The following is a 23,007-nucleotide window of genomic DNA, read 5'->3' on the forward strand; positions in this document are numbered from 1 at the left end:
TGTCCCCAAGGCTCCCCTGAGTGGTCCAAATTGTAATATCATCTGCATATAACGCGTGTTGAATGCCTTCCACCCGGGCCAATTGGCTTGGGAGGCGCATCATAGCAATGTTGAACAGGAGCGGTGATTCCCGGCTGCGTACAGCTTTGAAACACCTCCCACAAACGCCGGGATTTGAATTAAGGCTGATTCTTGTCCCCCAGGTCACCACTGCAGCTTAAGAGGCAGAAATGAGCGTCAGTGGCGTCTCAGGTGCCAATTTCGTTCTTAAGAAGGTATTTAAAGGTAGCAAGCTGCTCTCTTGCAATGATCATGTTAGAAAAAAAATTTTCATCATAGTATTTGGTGAACGGGATAAGATAATCTTTTTTGATGGTAGCTTCAGCAGTACATGTTATGATTTAGCTGGCGAAAATCAGTGGTCATTGACTAGCTTGAAGAGATTCCGAGTGTGAAGAGTTGGTCTTTGTGGAGGACAGCTGTCAGGAACGCGCGTTATTTAAATTCCAGTTCACAGCATGATGATGATCCTAAATTTCCTTCTAAAAATTGTCATCCGACCAACTATTTCTTTCAAGCCCTTATATTAAAGCCAGTTTCGTGAATCTGCAAGTCTGCGGTAAATTTTGTTCAAAATGTTCAGTTCAAAATGTTCACCTGCCTACACTGGACTATGCAAACGAGGGTCATTGCTTTCTGGGCCACTGCGACAGCACTGCAAGCTCTGGAATAGGTATGTACACACGCTATGTTCCCGCCTTCAAACACCTGGTCGCTATTACCTGGTAGGATACGACGGTGATCCCTAAAAATGAGGTAAGCGTTTGTTTTGGAAATTGACAGAAACGCTTGTTTTCTTTTACTGATGCAAAATTTTAAAACTGGGGCATTCCTTTTTTTCGCATAATTGTCATTGCAGGCAATACATTTTTGCAGACACTAGGCAGCTTTTGTATGTCCATGTCATTCGAGGCCTTCTCCGTGTCAATGAAGCGTTGGACCTTATCTTGCGCTTCTTCATGAAGCCAAACAACAAGTCCTCATTTTGATCTAAAAACACTGCTGTCGTGATTTTAGTGGGGCACTGTGAAGTTAATCTACTCGGGCGAAGGGGAATACCGCTACTGACATGTTCTTGTTTTGTCACCGGTGTGATGAGGAATACCCAGGGTTCCTTACCTGCAACAACCAATTTCCCTTTTCCTATACATGGCAAAGAAGTTCGCAGGAAAAGTAAACTCCTTGAGGTTGAATTTCTGCTGCAAGCATTCGCAGGGGCAGTCTTGAGCACACCTTCGGATATTCCAACTTTTCAGTCAATGTCCCAGGATAGACAACTTCACAATCCATCAGAAAACCTGATAAATTCAAACTACTTAGAAAAACCTAAGACATCAATGTGCACAGACCATCGAGAGTGGTCCTCCTATATTCGCATGTGATTTGTACAACTTTTACAACTATCTCCTCAGAAATTCATGCATCTTAACTTTTTTATTCGTTGTGAATCACAGTGCGATCAGCTCCAAATTCTTTCGGACATTTTTGCATCCATGCACGACTCACCATAAATTTCCGTGAGCTAGCAATGATTTCGTTAATGTGAACGCCTTATGCATTCAAAAAGTGAGTAACTGCTCGAACTTCGCACCAGACGGTAGCTCCAAGCGCGACCTCATCCCAAACTGCAGCGAGCCAAGGCTGTTTTCCAGCTGGCTGAGATGTAGCTTATGATAAGGGGGAAGCAAAGCATACTGCAGGGAGGCAAGCAACCACGCGAACATTTTCATTGTAGTCCCTGCACTTTGGACACCTTACTTTTGGGATTACCCTCGTCGTTCACCAAACCGTCTATGTGACAGAGAAACGAGAGCAACGGAGGGAGGGTAATTTGAAAGCATTCCAACGGGTTATCCTGCATCACGAGAGATGAAAGGTGGGGATTAAAAACTAAACCAGAAGGGAGGAAATAAGCCAAGCAAATGTGTTCTCGGAATTGACAATGTCAGCATGAGAATCTGGATGAAGCGTATCAGAACGTGTGCTCAGGTCTACAAACTCTTACCACTTGTTTGTTGTAACTTTTAAAAGCGGTAGAAACATCAGTTGTGCCCGTTTGAGGTTAAGGTCATGGCTCTGCAAAAATTCATTCACATTGATATCTTATTATCTTAGACAGAGGTGCTCTAGGGATTCGTTTGTCTTACTCAGCAGCGGCACTGAAGCAGATGATGCTCTGCTCAGCTCACACTTACGTCTTGTCTAGGGCTATTAAAAACCTATAAAACCTATTTTTTTTTTTGTGTGTGGGGGGGGGGGGGTGCGGCAAGGAATATTCACCCCCTGGAGGAGGGTGTAAAGGAAGCATAATGAGCATGCTTCCTTACGAGGCCTACACGTCGGATTAGAAATTATGACACTGCTCGCCGAAAGGAAAAACGCAATCATAATGCAAGCACTTTTCAAATGAACACAGATAAGTAGAAAATTAATATAGAGCTCAGCGAAATACATTTATAATCCAGAAAATCGAAGGAATAACTATATGCCAAATGAGTGGATTGTCTCAGCAATTAACAGCTAAATGATAGCAAAGAAACATTTTACAGGCTAAATATCCACATTACCGTACCAATGAAAAGACAGTAAAAAACTATGAAAATCTGAATAACAGTACAGCGATAATTACATAGCACAATAGTAATATTTTCATTCAAACATAAAACTTACACAGGAGGAAAGAACATCTTAAGTGCTTTCTTGAAGGCAAACACTGAAACTTTCTTGAGGAATTTCTACAAGGGATTGGTACGCATTGCATAAGGTAGCAGTTTGGTTAGACATGCTTTGATTCCCCTAGTTTGTCCTGGGCATTGTCGTAGATAGAAGAACCACACATGATTCATAAGTTATAATCTTTTGTATGGTAAGTATTAGCAAGGAAATCACATCCTGACTGATCTTATGGAAAACAAGAACATCCAGACTCATCCTGGAACAATGAAGGATTGCTGGCATGAAATGTTTAGAAAAGGTTTTTTTTCGTAAGCTGGCTCTGTACATAATTAGGGCTCTTTTCTGTAGTGTAAATAATTTACGGGTAGGTTGTATTGCAGGTACGCATATGGTGTTGCATGTATAAGAGAGGAATGATCAATAGCAAGATATAATTGTCTTTTACCCACCTCTGGGAGAAGTAACCTTGGACGATGGACCACACAAAAAGGTCGCGCGAATTTCAATTTATTCCTGTTCACATAAGCTGTCCAGCCTAGGTCACTGCGGAAATATGCATCGTGATATCGGCAACTATGCACTTAATTAATTTTCAAGTAATTACGCTCCATTTTGTTATGATGGTGAATTCTGAAGACGGCACAAAAGAGGCGAAGAAAAGGAAGCCACTAAAAACAAAGGGACAGGCGCTTTCTCTCTCTTGTCACTTTTGCCTGTGTTCTGAGTGAACCTTAGCGATTCACAGACCAGCCCAAAGCAACGTATTTGGGATATGATGGTCAAACGGTTTATTTTTCGGATAGAAAACTATAAGCTTCGTTTTGTTTACATTTAATTGGTTTGGTAGAGAGACAATTCAGTAATTGGTAAGCAAGGAATATTATATAGGTTTAAGCTTTTGTAGATTAGACCCGCAAAAAAACCACTGAAGTAACGAAGATATTGGCCTTTGTCTGTAAGCGCTGTTTGTTCTCAAGATGTTCCCCAACCAACTCGCCCAGCAACACACCTTGCTCAAGCTTTTGTAGATTAGACCCGGAAAAAAATACATTCCTGCCTTGCGCATATAACACAATATCTGTGGTTAATGGAATGTTCACAATGTCTATTCTGTGTACAGTAAATTGTACAGGTCTCGGAATTTTTTCGTTCTTCGGTTCTGGTTTATCGACAAATTGAACGCAGATTCATTTCTAATGCAAACTTTATCTTTTACGCATGGTCATATGACTACTGGAGAACATTGGCGATAACAAAGGGATCGTTATCGCCAACAGCGCTATAACGATCCCTGTTATCGCCCTGTTGGCGATGACAGGGATTTCTTTTGTGCCTGACTCGGAAGCTACCAGAGGGAAGAAGTGGCTCTCTGATGGGTAGTTACCTTGCAATCTGCTCGCAGGTGCGCATCTGATCTATGTTCTGCACCACTGAAGTAACGAAGATATTGGTCTTTTGTCTGTAAGCGCTGTTTGTTCTCACGATGTTCCCCAACCAGCTCGCCCAGCAACACACCTTGCTCAAGCTTTTGTAGATTAGACCCGGAAAAAAATACATTCCTGCCTTGCGCGTATAACACAATATCTGTGGTTAATTGAATGTTCACAATGTCTATTCTGTATACAGTAAATTTTACAGGTCTCAGAATTTTTCGTTGTTCGGTTCTGGTTCGCGTTCGCGCCTCCGGGTTCAGTTCTTCGTGAGACTCCGAAGCGATTTTTCGTTCCGGCTGGAGCAGGATTTGATCGCGTCGAACCGGCTCAAATGGGTTCAGACTATGAAATATTCTCTACGTACATTGATTTCATTCAACCTTATTTTGCTATTTAGTATATAAAATAAAAACTGCAGATTTTCCTCAGTAGGAGATGTTTCGACTATGCCAACTTTAATTTAATGGTGGCGGCAAAAAAGATAAATTTACGCCAGAGCCGCGAAATCAAATGAACTACAAATTAGTGTATATTGGCTATGTATTCGCTAGAACCTGTCTAATGAGGAACATAAGCAGAAAATCTTATATATTTTGTATCTACTAAACCCTTGAGCTTCACACGTCTTGGAGTCCCTGTCGCGCGAGTAATAGGTCTCTCCTGGAGCTCGTCTCATTCGGCAATCTCTCCTGCGCAGAGTATACTTACGTAGACGCCGTCAGGACGGCCGCATGCGCGCCCACTGTGAGAGGCGGCGGTCCTGTATCGGCAGGCATATACAGCCAAGGCATCTTTCCGTCTTCCAAAAACCGACTTGCAAGTCACCCCTCTACTCGGCAAACCACCACCATGCATCTTAAGAGCCGACGAAAAATATTTTATTTGTATAACCTATCCTACATCGTCATTGAGACTGGCGTTTTATATATCATCCACCTACAGCTCATTTTCTTCAAAAACAAAGCTAATCATGGCTTAGGAGTTTGGTCCTTGCTGATACAACAGCTGTATCTTACCGGTACTCACCTATGGGGCAGAAACGTGGAAGCTAACAAGGAGGGCTCAGCTTAAGTTAAGGACAACGCAGCGAGCTATGGGAAGGAAAATGATAGGTGTAACGTTAAGAGATCGGAAGAGTGCGGAGTGGGTGATGGAACAAACGCGGGTTAATGACATCCTAGTTGAAATCAAGAGGAAGATGTGGGCTTGGGCAGGGCATGTAATGCGAGGGCAAGATAACCGCTGGTCCTTAAGGGTAACGGAGTGGATTCCAAGAGAAGGCAAACGTAGCAGGGGACGGCAGAAAGTTAGGTGGGCGGATGGGATCAAGAAGTTTGCGGGGATACAGTGGCCGCAACTGGCAAAGCACAGGGTTAATTGGAGAGACTTGGGAGAGGACTTTGCCCTGCATTGGGTGCAGTCAGGCTGATGATGATGATGATGGTGTCGTCGCCATCTCTTCCTCTGCTAAAAAGCATATGATAAAGAAATTGCTGGCAGTTTAGCATTGCTAAGCACGGAATATTGTGCGAAAGCACAGCTTTTGCGGGTGGACATAAACGCCACGTACATGAAAGCAAGACTGATGTGTCCACTCACCCCGGGAGTGAGTTGTGTGGATTTCCTTTTGTCATAACCAGAGGACTCTACAATGTTAGCAGAGTCAATGCCAACGAACCCAGTGAATGTCGGCGGCCCAATAGTTTTGTTTGGTTTGGTTGTTGAGGAAAGGAAATGACGCAGTAACTGTCACATCTTAACGCACACCTGAGCCGCTTCGTAAAGGGAGGGATAAAAGAGGGATTGAAAGAAGAAAGAAAGATGGAACGAGAGGAAGAAAGGAAGAAAGGAAGAAAGGAACCATGGAAGAAAGAAAGAGGGAAAGAAAGAAAGAGAGAAAGAAAGAAAAAGAGCAAGAAAGAAAGAAAAAAGAGGGAAAGAAAGAAAGAGAGAAAGAAAGAAAAAGAGCAAGAAAGAAAGTAAAAAGAAGGAAAGAAAGGAAGAAAGAAAGAAAAAAAGAAGAAAAGAAAGAAAATTGACGATTGGTTTTTCAGTAAAGGAAAGGAAATGGTGCAGGATCTGGCTCACATCTCGATGGACACCTGAACCGCCCCTTAAGCGAAGGTACAACGGAGGGAGTGAGAGGTGTGTTACGTGGCTGCCGCACATCCACCCCTCCTCCACTTACAGGTCCAACTGCGGCACTGATGACGTTGGCTATCGCATTAAAAGCAGGCCTGGATTGGTTGGGTGCACTTCGTGTCTGTACTGACATAAATTTGCCACTCTTCGTTCCGACGTTGTGTTGTAACACTGTTGCAAGCGCTGCATTGTGCGAGGAAGACCGTAAGTTGATTACACAGAATTTCTGTCACCTTTCTGGGGCGGTTTAAAGGGTACTGACGCGAATTTATCCCTGGGAGATTTACTACATCTAAATAAGAGCTTGCATCGCGAATCCGTGTGCACTGTCCCAAGTACATAAATAAATTTCCCGTAGTCTATTTCCAACTCCGCGAATTGCGCAAATCCAATTTTTGAGTATTGGAAGCTTTACGGAATCGAAAGCTTTGCAAAAATAAAAAAATTTCATTTGCCAAATTTTTAATAATGTCCTTTTTAATATCTAAGAGAGCTTTTTGAGTCGATTTACGTGGCTGGAAGCCATGGTGTTCTTTAGAAATTAATTTTTGTTCGTAAGAAGTTATTATCTGTCTAAAAAGTACGCGCTCAGCAACTTTTAAAAAGAGCTAATGTACCGAAATTAAACGACAATTATTCGGTTCGTGTTTGCAGCCCTCTATGAACAATTTCGTAGCACGCGAAACTATTAGTTTCTCAGGGACTACACCCGCGATCCGAATTCTGTTAAATGTATATGTAAGCTGTTCAGTGGTAGCATTAGCAGCGCGTTAGATAGGAAACACAACCACTTCATCGCACCAGATGACCACGTATCCCTAAGCACATTGCTGATAGAAACGGTTTCATCTGTTGAAGTAGGCGAAAAAAATATACATTCAGTACTGCGGGAAAGCAGCTATCAGGCAAACGTTCTGGCCATGTGAGAATTAACAGAGCAATGGTAGGCTCCTGCCCCAATAAAATTATCATTAAGCATATAGGCAAGTTAGAGCGTGGGAAAATAACCTCACAGATTCTGCGTACCGAGGGAGAGTCATTTGTTTTGTTTTGTTTCTTAGGCTTGAATTATCACATCGCCAATCTAATTCAGCGAGCTCTAATCTAAATTCAGCGAGCTCTAAGGAGGGACGAATTCATGGATTTACGCTAGTTAAATTATTAATTTAAATAGACTTCTATGGAAAAACCTCAGACGGCTGGCAAAGCTCTGAAAGCGAGACTAGCAAACTACAAGTTTATAAAAAGCCCGAGGCAAATGCTAGAAAATTTCGCAGGAATAAGTATGTTCGAAAACTCTAAGCCCAATTAGAAACTGCCTCTCTTGGCAATCCGCACTGATTGACCACTACCGTATTGAACTGAAAACGGCGCTTTCTCAGTTGCCTTAGCACAGCCGAGATCACGCAAGAGTCCTTCATCTCTTTTCGATAATTTATTGGTATCTGGTAGCAAATGTGCGAATATACCCCGCAGGTTGTGAAACGAGTCCTGCAGTCCATGAGAGAGAGATTCATTGCATGCGTGTCGGTTTAAGACAATCGCTTTGCCCATTACTGATGCATAAAACCTAGCCACCAAGATACGATGTGGCAATAGCCATCAGTTCACGTCTTTTGAGATTATATTGCATGAAAAATAATAAAGCACAAGCATATAACTTGCACACCATTCCTTGCTTGGCCGAGCCAAAACTGAAACGGAAATTTTGCGTGTTATCACCGTGCTGCTTTTTCGAAGCGACGGATGGCAGGAAACGTGCCTTCAAGTTCAATGCCAATGACGAAAAAGAGCGTGTACTGCTCACAGATGTAGTGACAATGCGGCCTTCTCGAGCGCCTGCCTGCCGCAGTCGTAGCTATATATAGCCTTGGGGCCATCAGTTGTCGTCATCATTTCGTCGATCTCTTATGTAGTATCGTGGGCGGCATTTCCGGCGCACTCTGAGCGTTCCGTTTCCGAATCGGATCCAAAAAGGCTAAAAAGTCAGTCGCAGAATATGTAAAAATTGAGGGGGGCGCTTTGTTGAGCTAAAGTTCGGTGAGGCGAAAGCCTTAAGCGCAGTGTTGCTGCTTGTGTCACTAATGTGTGGTTAAGATGTTAAGCTTTGCCTCTTAGAGGGCAACGTTGCCAGGGAATCCACAGAAAGCCATCGCACGTTCGGCTCTACGCCTTGTACATCAGTAAATTGGTTTTTGAGGAAAGGAATAGTAACTGTCTCGCATATGTCGGTGGACACCTGAACCTCGCCGTAAGGGAAGGGAGGAAGATGGGAGTGAACGAAGACACCGTATTCACTAGACGCGCCTTTGTTCATTCCAAACCATCGAGCTGGCATGGAGGAGTAGTTAGCGTGCTCGTCTCGCAGTGCGGCAACCTTGGTTCGATTACCTAACTCAGCCGATTTCCTAATCGGTTTTATTTATTTATTTATTTCACTTGTAGCATCACTATACCATCCCTTTAATTGGTTGCATGGTTACTAGCCAAAGTACAATTGACCCCGTGTGAAATTCGCGCTCTGGGACGTCACGATCATTTCGACCAATTGAAAAGTGTGACATTTCTGTCAACAACTAATGCTTACAACGATGAGGCATTAATACCTGTTGCTCTTAGGGATATGCTGAAAAATGTATTTAATTTGAATCATTGCACTCTCCAAAATTGTTGTTGCAATATGCTGCATAAAGTGAAGTTACAAAATAATTAACGTAATTTGCCTAAGTAATTAATTAACTTTGACCGGTATTTCCTTGAAATGTGTACGCCTAGCCGAACATGCATTCCGTGAAGGCGGCATTTACGATACTATCAGTGCCTTCTTTTCAAAAATCTGTAAACGGTTAGAAACGAAACCATGTATATGCTGTGGAAATTCGCCGAGACGAAGAAGACTGCTTTCGTTTTGTTACGGCTGGTGTTCTGCGCAGTATACTGCCAATGCTCTGAAGGCGTATGGCTGGAAGAAAGTTTATTCACGGTGTTTGTTGCCGAATCATACCGGTAAATACCACTTCTCAAGCGAAGCTTATAAAATCTTACAGAATAAGGCTCACTCACTCCGATATTTGCTTTGGCGAAATCTAGCACTTTTTTTCCGTGCATGAGGAACCTTCTGTGAAAAGCCTTCGTCTTTGCGAACTGTTGTTGACGTGAGTTCTTTAATTTATGTATATTTTGAAATGCTTCGAGTTTAGACGTACAGTTCAGAAATTTAACTATAATTAGTCGAGCTTGATCAGCACATCGCTGGACAAGCGAACGGCAGGTTCAATATCACCGCACTGTACCTTTGGATGCTCGCTAAAAAAGTCGCTGACTATTTTTTCTGTTTCTGTATAGCCTTCGTGTTTTTCTTCAGCGAAACCTTTAATAATCAAGCTCCTTCTCATTTTGTATTTGATGTTATTGCCTACACCTGTCAGTTCATCGCTTGCTTTACATGTTTGTATTGACGTCTTCTACACAAAACGGGTGAGGTACCGCTCACTGTGGGAGGCTGCTTTGTAAAATCGTTTCGTCTTTAACTCCTAGGAATTACACTGGAGTAAACTGCTAGTTCATTGACAAATTGAACGCAAATCCAATTCTACTGCGAAACCTACCTTTTACGCATCGTCATATAACTACTGGAGAACTCTGTTTCTTGGCGATAACAGGGATGTCTTTTGTGCCTGACTCGCAAGCTACCAGAGGGAAGTGGCTCTCTGATAGGTAGTTACCAGATATTTTTATTTATTTTATTTATTTGAACATACTGCAGGCCCTTTTCGGGCCCATGCAGGAGTGTTTACAATGCATCATTGATCAAACAGAGTAAAAACAAAAATTCAAAAATACAGAGATGTTCTCTGACCCAAACACAAAAAGACCAGGAGAGAATTAAACAGAAAAGTCAATTTTTTCGATATAATTAAGAAATAGTTCCACGGACGTACACTTCACCGCATCTTCAGGCAATTTATTCCAATATGATATAGCATCTGGAAACAGGGAGTACCTGTGGATATTTACACGGCTGACTGGTTGACGAAGTGTTTTACTATGGTTTGTTCTAGACGAGTGTTTGAATGGCGGGTGTAAGTATTGTGAATTGGCTATTTTGAAGTGACCGTGAAGAAGTTGGAACAAAAACTTTAATCTTGAAATGATTCTTCTCTGTGACAGGCTTTGTAAATTTGACTGAACTATTAGACTGGTAGCGCTAGTTTGACGTGAATACTTTGAATAGACGAACCTCACTGCTAGTTTTTGGATGCGCTCTAATTTGTTGATTAAACTTTTTTGATGGGGGCTCCAGACTATATCCGCATATTCTAGGGTAGGTCTTATAAGAGTTTTATAGGCACTGAGTTTAATATGGGCCGGCGTGTAACGGAGCTTTCTCCTTAAATAATGTAATTTACCTTCAGCTTTAGAGCAAATGGATTTGATGTAGGGCTCCCAACGCAGGTTAGATGTTAGGATGAGCCCCAGATACTTCACCTGATCATATTTTTTAACCTGTGTGTCACCAAGTGTGTATGTAAAACTTAGAGGATGCTTCTTATTAGTGAATGTGATACTTTTGGTTTTATCTGCGTTAAGATATTGGCTTTAAGCTAATCGGGTACTTTACAGAGTAGTCGTTCTGCTCAAAACTGCTTGGAAAAGTCATTGCCACAAATAAACTGCACGTGCACATTATTTCGGGGTACTGTAAGAGTGGTCCTCGACATAATGAATCCTTAAAATAAGGAAAAAAAATGTCCTGCGGCTTTGAGATGATAATGCAAGCGGCTCCAAACAAGAAGTTCTAAAGATCGTTTTCCCACGAGAATGAAATCCTTTTTCTGAGCACCTAGATCGGCGTAACAGTGAATTGGCGACGTCCATAAGAAAGTTCAAGGTTGGTTGGTTTTTGGGGTTTAACGTCCTAAATGGACTCAGGCTATGAGGACGCCGTAGTGAAGGGCTCCGGAAATTTCGACCACTTGGGGTTCTTTAACGTGCACTGACCTCGCACAGTACACGGGCCTCTAGAATTTCGTCTCCATCGAAATTCGACCGCCGCGGCCGGGATCAAACCCGCGTCTTTCGGGTCAGCAGCCGAGCACCATAATCACTGAGCCACCATGGCGGCAAGAAAATTCAAGTTATTTTCTTTTAATCACTGTAGTATATTTATAGGTAGCAAAATAAAGAGGATTTTTCGGTTCACTGGACTGTCGTAAATTTGTTTTCAGGCTTTTATTACTCTTTATGTATCTAAAGTGCACTGCATTCTCTACTGATTCAAACAGCAATGGGTCGTACAGCACTTTGGCACGTGTACTTAAATTGACGTGGAGCACACAGAACTCGAAGTTGGAATCCTCATGGAAGTAGATCGATAACAATCTTTCCCAGCACCAAGATCCTTAGTCATGAGGCCTCATAAACTGCATCGGTGATATATATGGAACGAACAAAGAACGGGAGATAGGGCACCTAATAAAATGTCTAAATAACAACTGTGCCTAGCAGCTAGATATTTTCAATCAGACGCTCTCGGAGCGCTTCAAATTGGTGGAAAATTTGTCGTAGTGTGAAGGTATGCAAATTAGGATGGAAGTACTTAGGTTTTCAGATCGGTTTTGGTTCTAGGCTTGGTTTTCAAGGTCAAGAAACTGCAGACAAAGATGGGTTAAATCAAATTTAAGGTCCTCATGGGTATGACTTGACAGCATCAATGGGTTACTGCCCATATATGTGGAACTGGCAATTATCTACTTTACATTCCTTGATCGATGGGAGTACTCGTAAGACTGCTGGAACAATGGTGCATCAGCTAAACGATTCACCATAATGCCGTGCTTTCTCAGGTGAGACCATCAGTGGCGCCTGTGAGATCGATGTTGGTCTTCTCGTGCAACCTCAAGGTCGCGGAGAGAGGCTTCCAACAATCATCGGCAAAATCTTAGATCACTGAAAGTTCTCCCTAATAAATCCCGCACCAAATAATGCAATGCACCATGGAATTCTAGATATAAGCTGTCAAGAAGAAAATGCGCACAACTGTCAGGACAACTATGAGATTTAGGAGCAATGACAAGAGGGAAAGCACCTGGTGAGGATCAGGTAACAGCAGATCTTTTGAAGGACGGAGGGGAAAATGTGCTAGAAAAACCAGCCACTTTGTGTAAGGAATGACTTATGCCCTAGAGAGTACTATAAGCTTGGAAGAACGCTAACGTTATCTTAAACCTCGAAAAGGAGACGTCATGGACTTGAAAAATTACAGCTCGATCTGCTTACTGTCTCCTGCCTATAAGGCATTAACTAAGACAATTGGTATTAGAGCCAGAACACACTTTGACTCCAATCAACCAGTTCATCAGTTCATCAATCAACTACTGTTCAATACTACATGCACGCCGAAATCGTGCACAATATTAAACGCCCGAGACGGTCTACGGCAGACGCCTGGGAACAGAAAGCCTAGCTGGACCTTTATTCCGGAACCGCCGTCTACAGAGTGCAAGTAGGCTACTTATGTGCTTACGCAGATAAGGCAAGCTGAGCATTACAGGGACCAGTTTCTTCCCCATGTGTGCGTCCATCTGTCGTGCGCTACAGCGTCTAGATCTACGCCCACTGACGGAAATGAAGATTATCGACCACTGGCCGCGGCCATGGTCAGCTGTGAAGGCATCCCAGACACTGCACAGCTTTTTGAGGACTTCGCGCCTACACGGTAGAATGGTACTTAATCGCACGCTTTCTGATTTTGCAGACTGGCTTCATTTTCCTGTTACTACCTTTTCTTCATCTTTTTATCAACTTACCCCTTTCCTCTAGTGCAGGGTATCAAACGTTTATTATTTCGATCAACCTCCCAACCTTCCTTACCCTCCCCCTCCTCCTTATGAGAGAGCTGCTTCAGGTGGAGACCAGTTTTTACTGAACGCATCCTGTTCCTGCGTGGCTCCATCGAAATGTTCATTGCAGGAATAGGAGCAGCTTTTCCGGCGGAGTGAACGTTAGCCATTGTGCAGTGCACTCATAAAAGCCAGAAATCACGCACAATCCTGTGATCAATGACCTTAAAACGCGCTTAAAGCTTAAAAAAGGGTTTCAGAAATACTTCGAAAGGAAGTTGACGCTGTCAAATGCATCTAAAAGCGACTCTAGCCGTCGTCCCTTCCTTCTAAATCATCACTACGGTACAGAAACACAAACTGGACGATTAAGGCTCCCTAGAGAACCTAACTGTGCACTCAATTCAATGCTTTCGAACATTTCTGACAAGTACAGTCTTACTTAACGATGTCACGGGATAAGGCACGTAGAAGGCCGAAAGCTCACCCGATAACTGCGCCTGTAGTGTTCAGCGCGATTTTAGGCTCCCCAATGAGGCTTATCGTGTTTGGGCTCAAGTGCTATAACATGTTTATAGTTGAAACAAACCTGAGGAAAATCGCTGTGCAGGGCTTGCCGGGCCGTTACAGTATCCTGCGTCTCGTTTTTTTTTTCGGCAGTAGAAGATTATGCTAGCAGGAAACATTTATTCATGCCAACTGGGGAAAGCAAGCTGAAAAATGTTGTAATCACTTTTAATGCAGAATATCAATCACTAGCTCAGAGAATTATACCAATTGCTTCCCGGTTGAGAAATTGCATCTAAGCGGCGCCACCTAGACACCAATGAGTGGATGTAGTTCGCGACAAGCGTCTATATGCGGGCCGTCTGAAGCTGATGCCTGCATTCATGCAATATTTTTTGTTATTGGCCGTTACATATGTTCTGTAGTCAGAGCGATACTTGTTGAATTGCCGGAAAAGGCACCCAAGCTCTCTATGCTTTTTGTTTTACACATTTTCTTTATTTTCGCTCATATGCAACTATTTTGCTCTATATATAAGATATTTTATCCCTGGAACGGTCGCTATAGATCGTCTCGAAGGATCCTTAGTGCCCTCGTCTTCTCATAAGTTCGTTCGTTGCTAGGACTTTTCTGGCACGTTATCTTGGTAGCTCGAAGTTATTTTTGAACGGTGCTGGAAGGATAGGCACTAATGAAAACTACGGGTGAGCGGACATTCTACGATCAACAAGGGAAATTTTTGTTTGGGAGCTGAATTTTCGCCCAAGGAAAAGTTGCTTTCAACTTTCCGCAGACATTCTCTCCCATTGCCTAAGCCTGCATCTGTTTTTAAAGCGTCAAAGCTGGAGTGAATACAAGCATTCTGTTAAAACCTCGATAGCAGTTACAAAACGGTGCAACCCATGACGATAAAAAATTATGCAAAAGGCGGTGAAATGAACGGGTCGTGAGCGATTGATCGATTTGTGAAAGGGATCACTGATCAATTCATTTTTGGTAATACGTGCTCAGCTTATGACACTGATTTTGTGTCACGTGCGATGGCTCACATAACAATTATTTCACTTCAGTTGCCGTGATTATTCCTTTTCTTTTTTTGTCTGCAAAGCCAGGCACTCCATATGGCTTTGATATCCGGCTTTCACATGTATTTCGTGGCACACCACACACAGCTTGGCAGAGTTTACGGTGAACACCATACCACACAGAAGTGCATTCCTCCCAAAGGAATATATATATATATATATATATATATATATATATATATATATATATATATATATATATATATCAATGCTCCACAATCGCCTAATTTTTTCTGTTGACCTCGTACAGCTCAGGTTAGTGCTTTGTCTTCATGCGAGAGCAAGTTACTTTCTTCTTTTTCACTACAAACCATTTCGCATCTGTCGTTCAGAAACGTAAGAAGTTTTGATACTTGAGAACAGACCAAAAATTCACTGACGGAGCCAATCTGAGATACTAAGGTCATAAAGTGGTGGCAACTGTTATTGCTCACGCTGCGCTGTTATTGTTTTCATATGTAACAGTGTCATAATCAACTCCCTAACTAAGCCCACTAGAGGACAGAGGCATCACTCATTACTCTGGAACCCTGTTCTCTGCTGACTCCAGACATGTACTACTTTCAAAATTTTAAATCTCATCCACCCACGCGGCCATGCTATGCACCCTAATACTACCAGCGGATAACTATTTTGTATTACATGCCTTGTTTATGACCAATTCACTTTGTTACTTCCTTTCGGATGTCACGAACTGGCACTTGTTCATTTACCCATTCTGCTTTCTTCATCTTTGTGCTACACCTGTAACTTTGCTCTCTCTAGCTGGCTGGGCTCTCCTTAATTTAAGTTAGTATTCTTTAGTGTTCATGTTCAGTGCTCATGTTCAATAATAGAACAGTACCGGTAAGAAACAGCATCTATATACTTTCCTTTCATTGGCATTGCTGCAGTTGCTGATTATCAGAGATTTCATTTGAAATACACTCCACCGTGTTATAATGCGCTTAGTCATTAACTCGTATGGTCCGCAGCTCCAGTTATTAGCTGCCATGAGCACTGCATTCCTTCACTATTCCAATACGCTGTTGGTCCCTCCCGACTCTATTGAACATTACTTAGATTGCTTAAAATTTATTCTATTTACGCAATTAGGCATTGATTTAATGTCCTCGATCGTGCTGTGCAATTTGACCTCTCAGTTGCTGATCAAAGTCATGAGCAGATTGAAGGTTCATATGAACTCATAACAGAGTTCACACACATTATCAAGCTAGTTTTGGAATAGGTCCAGTTAACAGCTGGTCAAAACTAGTACATCTTATTTCTTTCCATGATACCTTTCTTGGCGTATAATTTATCAGTTTCCCTCTAAATAAACATAATCGCTACGCAACCCCTATAGATTTCTACGAGTAAACCTAAATGTGGCTCTTCTACAACCCGCTTACGCAATGCCTGAAAGACTGTTGAGGCTTAGTAATAATTGCTCCTTATCTTCGAAGGTTACATGAAGACGTTTTGAAATCAGGCTGGTTCCCAGTTAGCCGGAATTATAAGGTTGCTATTATGGATTAGAGATTAACTTCGTATTTCGTCAACTACGGATCGTAAGCTGATCGGTCTGCAGTTTTGAAATCCTTGACTTCCCACCTCCCATGAATAAAGATCATCAAACCTTTATTTCATGACTGCTCTACTGTTATGGTCGTGAGGCACGTGTATGTAGGGCGGAAACTCTGGCTAGGGTAATGTCTCCACCGACCTCCACCAAATCGGCAGTTCATTGAACATCACCACCAGTTTTCTCTACTTGCTTTCATTTTAAGGCTTACCGGTTTCAGTGTACACTTTTTTCATACAACTGGCTTCATCATTAGAATCCTAGAGGGTACACTGTAGATCTGTTCTCAATTCACCGGATATTTTAGCTTTTTCACCCATATTGTCTACAACAATGCTCTCTATCTTTCTCGGGGTGTATATGTGATATTTGCTAATGAATAAGCTCCTCTTGACCGTTGTTAGGCAACCAAAATTTTAAGAAGACTATTTGATGCTTTACATAAAAAAAAATCACTGTTTTGTTTATCTTCCGCTTATTGAGAACCTTCGACTCTCAGCCACCTCTATCGCATCTATAGGGTGAGCGCCTTTAAAACAATGCTGTTTTTATTGCGGCATTTATGCATTGCAAGTGATGGAAGTGGTATCGTGTGCAGCTACACTATCCTCCGCCTTTGTATTGCCCACCCTCTAATCATATGTAAGAGATTAATCGCATCAGAACAATAACATCCAGGTATTTCTTTAAAGGCATCCTGTGGTCTCATGCCAAACTGAATTCTTGACAATTCAGTTCATCCATACAGATAATGGATTGATGGGCTTGTTCCTCCCCGGTACGTTATCTTAAGTTTTCCAATTTACGCTTATTCCAGACCTTCCAGTCTTACAGTTAATCGATCTGACCTTGCCGAACCTTTGTACATTCTTTATTATGCCAGGACGCGCACAAATTTGACTTCTTTTATGTTATTTTTTTTTGCAGTGCAGTGCCTATCAAGACCACTTCCCGTTCTCACATTCACACAAGAAGATGCTCATGATCAGTTAACCATTGCGTGCCAAGAACTTAACTTTGTTAGCTTTGAAGCTGTTGCACAGTCTCCCAGCGCAAGGTGGCTTGCATGTTTCTTGTTACCTTTTGGCTCTGATGTTACCCATGACTACAGCGTGCTGCGTTCTTTTAAATTCATTCGTACTTTCACGTTCTAACAATCCCTTCGGCTCTCACGTCATCAAGACTGGATGTAGGTGCTTACACCTGTAAAGCGTTCATTATGTGCCTCTTATTAACCTGTATTACGGCAGCTACTACCACTTGGTACTGCGTCCGAGATTCCCTGTGTTGCCACCTGCATCCTCATTGATCAATAATCCTACACGCAGCTCTTAACGGTCCACTAACCCTTGACAGCGCAGTTCGTGCCCTTCCTTTAATACAATACGTGATTCTTCTGTCCTCCAAATGCCACTAAGCCCAACGATATCCAGTAATACCCGCCATTTTCTCGAACAGCACTGCTAAGCTAGATTCAGTAGATAACGGGGCATGTGCAGACATAAAAATGAACAGCTGAGGGAAACGAAGCCAGGCTTTTCGGAAAAGTACAGCACAATCGCACAGCCGTTCCTGTGTTTCCTATTTTTCTCTTCGTTGTGGATAGCCACACGGTAAAACAAAAATCAATCTCAAACAAGTCAGCTACAATGAATGAATAGGCGGACTGGCAGTATAAAGTGCCTGATTTTGCTCATATAGAGGGCGCTTGCGTTCCTCAAAGCGACCTTGATAAACCCCCAGCGAGTAGAAAAGTGACTCTGTGGTGTGTGTTACCATTGCCGCTTCAAAAAGGATTCTATTTCCCTGCAACCGAAGTAGTCGACACTACAGTAAAGGCACTCCGGTGGTTTTTAAAGAGCTTGTCAAAACACAGGTACAGCCTTTTTCCGTTGATTTTAGCTTTAAATTTTGCATGCGGTATCAGTTGTGTCAGCGCTTAAGTGAACTGTTAAAATTCACTATTCGAATATATGTTTGCCACATAACCGGGATGAACATTCCTTTCTAGAGAACGACTATCTTGGGATCCGGTTGCTTATATTCGCAATGTTTCAAAATTTGATTTGGCGATTGCTATTGGTGCAGAAATCATTTTTTTTTTTCAGAAAGCACCCATCACTTCTTCGTCTCTCTTATTAAGCCTTCGGAATGATTTCGGCCAAGCTTTTCAAACTCCTGCTGATTCCGGTGCTGACCCTCTCGTCAATGAGAATTGTTCTTAGCACCCTTGCACAAGACTGTCAGCATGATCCTGAGGACTGCAACGCCATGCAGGTAGGAACTTCGGGACTGGTGTAATCTGCTTTGGAAGTGAAAAATGCGGAGATTAAAAAAAGAGTTTTAAAGCAGTATATAAATAACACCTGAACATTTATCTATAAATTCGCGTAGTCAAGTATATAGAATGCCCTAGCGAGTGGTGAAATAGAATTTCGGCACAAGTGCGTACCATTATGAAGGTGCAAATTCCCCCCCCCCCGATTTCAGCATAATTTCAATGTTCAGGGTTTATTACTGTGTTTTGCGTCCTTAAATATCACATGACAAGTGCCGATACGTGTATCTGTTTAAAACTGAGCCCGGTCATTCGAACCAGGTATTTTTGTGCGTGCCCAAAGCAATGACGGCAAACTGCAAGTGCTGAAAAATAGAGGAGTGGAAATGCGGTGAAGTAGTCATGATCTTCTCAAGAGACACTTACAAGTGGGTTAACTGTAAATGCGGCTTGTCAGTTGTGAAAGCCCCAAGAATTTGCCCAGAAGTATGTGAAAAATTCTTTTCTAACAGAAATATTTTCCTATATCAGTTTTATTTCTTTATGATTACCTCTTCCGCTTTGCTCTCATATTTGCTTCACTTTAAGAATAAGCAGTTTAAATTTGTATTGGCAAAATTATTTTTGAAGCGCAAAGCTTCACTACGCTAGTCAACACCGCGCTTCGTGTGAGCCGGCGTATGTCGGAGCACGAGTGACGTCACGCACGGCGCAGGCTACTGCGCATGTGCGCCACCGCTTCTCCTCGCCACCGTTTGACCTTTCGCCGCAGCCGTGCGCAATGCACATTTGAAAGGAGGGGTATATAAGGCGCGCTTGCCCATAGAACAGGCGCACGCTGCCTCGCGCTATGCGTCATCGTTTGACGGTCGCGGCAAGTGAGTGTTTATCGCTGATCACCGCAGCTTCTCGCTTCGAGATATCCATGCTTAACATAAGCTAAGCCCCAGCCAAGTTTTTTCTTTCAAGAAAAATTTAAAAACGTTCGCTCCAACGGGGAATTTGTACTTTTTCCTCTAATCTCGTGCGTAGCGCCAAAATTCCTTTCCTAAATTCAGCATGTAATAACTACGATAATATATGTAGGCATTTTGCAAATGCCTTGCTTGGGCAATCATTTTAAATACTCTACAGTTCTTGCCGTAGCTACAACAATGCTGCCAAATCTGAAGTGAGTGAAGTGTGCAGCAGGTATATGTTCAGTTTTTTTTTAGTCAAAGCTTTACTAGATTTGCGCAAGCAATTTAGGGAGCACATCGACAGCCGTGTACGCGTTAAGCGTAATTCTTATCGCTCTCGTCTGTGCAGAGAGGTGTGCGAAATTCAGGGGTGAAGACCGCCGGTTGCGCTGGTGCTGCCAGAGCAGATCGGGTCACGGAAGGCGAGAAGGAAATCATGTCCTGCCGCAGCTGGCGTAGCTAGGAGGATGTGGAGGAAAGGAAGGCACTTAATCCCTCCTTGGGATTAAGCAGGAAGGTGGATTTGAAAGGAGGAAAAGAAGAGGAGCCGCTGTTTTGCAATGCTGCGGCGGCTCTGTCGTTAACGAGGCAGGGGAGAGACAGTTTTCGGCTCTGTGGTTTCAGGAGGCGGAGAGGGTAATCGCCAGACGGTGTCTTTGAACGTATAACGTAACTGCAGCCGCAGGATTCGCATGAGACTCGCGATGGCCGCAAGGAGTAGATGTGGAATTCAGGGCCGCGCTAGCTAGCTGTGAAGCAGAGGGGACTACGAGAGATGTTCGCTAAAAGTGTGGGGCCGTGGGAAGCTCTTAGATTCGCCATGCCAGCGGGAGTTTGCGCCCATTCCGACGGGAAAGTCGCAAGCGCATTGATAACTGAGCTGAACGTGCAAGACCACAAAGCTAGCGGTGGTTTTGACGCTGTTTGTGTTGCGACGACGATAGATGGTGACTTGGCGCGTGGAACTCGCTCATTATTGCGCTAAGCCAGTAAGCATAGTTGTACTATTTTTTTTTCTTGGGCATGCAGCTTTGTTCTCGTGACGGATACTGTAACGGTCTTCTTCGGACAACTGGCCTAACCTGCGTTATATGTTTAGGCCAACCTACGCTGCAAAAAACTTCCAGTGAATGGGCGTTGAGCTTTTTTTTTTGCCATACTGCTGCTGCCCTCTCGCGTCCTCTCATGCTATGAGACATGTGCCATGCAACACAGAGCAGGTGCGTTTAGGATTTTGGTTGTTCCTTAAAGCTCTCAGTACATCCAGTGGCGCTTGTTCTTTTCACACTAGCTAATGACTCATTTCAGCACAGAAAAGGTCACTGATTTCTTATCCTTGAACACGTCCAACGGACACCACAGTGCACGAGAAAACGAACTTGGTGCTTTATAGAGAGCTACTTTTTCCTAACGAATTTGTGGTTTATATATCAATAATGGTTTACTTGATTAATGAATGGTATGGCTTTTGTAGCCAACTACACACTGGGCGCAACCCCGGTGGGCGCGAGACGGGCGCACTGTCGAAAGACTGTCTAGTTCGCAAAGTTGTGGATAAACTAACGGCAGAAATTTGAGACGTTTTAAAGCACTGCTGGTCATACCGGTCATGGGGTACGAGTGAGGGGTAGAAAATTCCGGTTTGTTCTGGTTTCAAAATTTTTGGTGAACACTAAGACCGAAAGACAATTGATCCTTGATACTGAATGATACCTACGCACGCACGCACCGCTAGGCAGCGGAGCCGGCCAAACTGTCTAAGGCACCGGAGTACGAAGCTACTCTATTTTCTCCGGCAGTAGGTAGAAACTCTCAGGGAGGTCACTTTTTTCTGCTGAATGTCGTTGACATGACCACGATACTACGCTCCTGTTACCTTCAGGCCGCAGCGGTGGCGCTCGGCTGCTGATCCGAAAGACGCGGGTTCGATCCCGGCTGCGGAGGTCAAGTTTCGATGGAGGCGAAATTCTAGAGGCCCGTGTGCTGTGAGATGTCAGTGCACGCTAAAGAACCCAGGCGGTCGAAATTTCCTTCACTACGGCGTCCCTCATAGCCTGAGTCGCTTCTGGACGTTAAACCCCATAAGCCAAACAACTAAACCACCCAGTTACCTTCAATCCTGCCGCTATGGGAAGAATTACCCCTGGCGTCTGTCTTCGCTGGGCAGTGATGTGTATAGGAGTTTCCTAGGCCTGATATGCGTCGCCTGCCCAGTGCGCTCGTTGCTTTTTACAGAGCCATCATACACAAGCAGCGCGAAGATGCCATGCATGTGATGCATTCTGTGGCACGTGCGCTGTGCTACTTTTGTAGCTGCATGGAGCAAGGAAGTACAGATGAAGCTGTCAGAAACACACGAGATCACAAGGAAGTGAATTTTCGCTAAGAGAATGTCACCGCGCCGAGGTGCTCAAGTGGACAGAGTAGAGTGGAGTAAAAAAACGTTACGCTAAAGCAGTGGTTTCTAGGGGATTAAATAAGAAATAAGCGCCACGTTGTTTTATCTGATTTTTTTATTGAAATATGAGATGTCTACTTGCTACGAGCGTCGGATATAGAGAATGCTATCCGCGCCGTGGTCTTCATGTTCGTTTCAAGTTGGCTTGATTGCTGCTTCGGCTGCACATTTCCTGAAGGGTGGACAAAAAGGAAACGCCAACTAAGAATCTTTATATGCCTTTAACTTCACCTTGAACAGTTAACATGAAAATGAATGTCTTGAAGTCACGAGATGAAATAAGTTCCAGGCGAAAATATTTACTAGTTACACTCATGATGTTCATAATTCTGACTCTATATGTTGAGATGTGTTTACATGCCATGATCGCCAACAATTATACTTTGATATTCTTGTAGGTACTCTCAGATTTCTCCTTGTTCACGCTCAATGCCGGCAATGGCTTCAGGGCACCGGCGCACTGCCAGTTGTACGAGAGAACCTCGTTATCCCAGGATGGCACCACCGCCGAGTATAACATGGTCTACACGCTCGCTGGGAACACCACGCCGTGAGTTGTATTCAAGAGCGACCAGGAAGTTCTAGAGCAGAAATGTTCTGTTTGAGTGATACTGAATACCTACCTACCTAACAAAGATGTTATGGCGTCTTAGCGGGAGAAAAGCACCACAGAGGCACAAAAAAACACAACACTGCGTGCAAGACGCAGAAGTCAAACTGGTGCGTTATTTAGGAAAGCGCAGCACACATATCTTGCAGGCCGCGTTTGCGCATCACATGCTTTTAGCTCCCATTACCGGTAAACTGAAGCACTCCTCAGCGCGGGTGCATGACGGACCTTAAGCCGAACATGACAGCGAATATAGAGCTGAAATTACCTGCAACGTTTGCTGAGATTTGTGTAAAAATGGTATTCATTTCGCGACCAAAATTTTTCTCGACCACAAATATCGACAGCGATTCCCACCAGCTATGACGAAAACACAGAAGCTTCTTTACCGAT

General features: G+C 43.3%; 1 protein-coding gene across 1 annotated transcript in view; it reads left to right on the top strand.

Moving 5' to 3' along the window:
• The window catches only part of LOC149333470 (uncharacterized), a 42,005-nt gene extending 19,447 nt beyond the window's left edge, over positions 1–22,558 (top strand). The window contains exon 6 of the mRNA XM_089557727.1: positions 22,403–22,558. Coding sequence (XP_089413853.1) covers positions 22,403–22,558 — 156 coding nt within the window. The remainder of the gene's footprint in view (positions 1–22,402) is intronic.
• Positions 22,559–23,007: the final 449 nt, after the last annotated feature.

Source organism: Amblyomma mixtum, chromosome 8 (genome assembly GCF_055824585.1).
Source record: "Amblyomma mixtum isolate Tamu chromosome 8, ASM5582458v1, whole genome shotgun sequence".
In the NCBI taxonomy this organism is placed as follows: Eukaryota; Metazoa; Arthropoda; class Arachnida; order Ixodida; family Ixodidae; genus Amblyomma; species Amblyomma mixtum.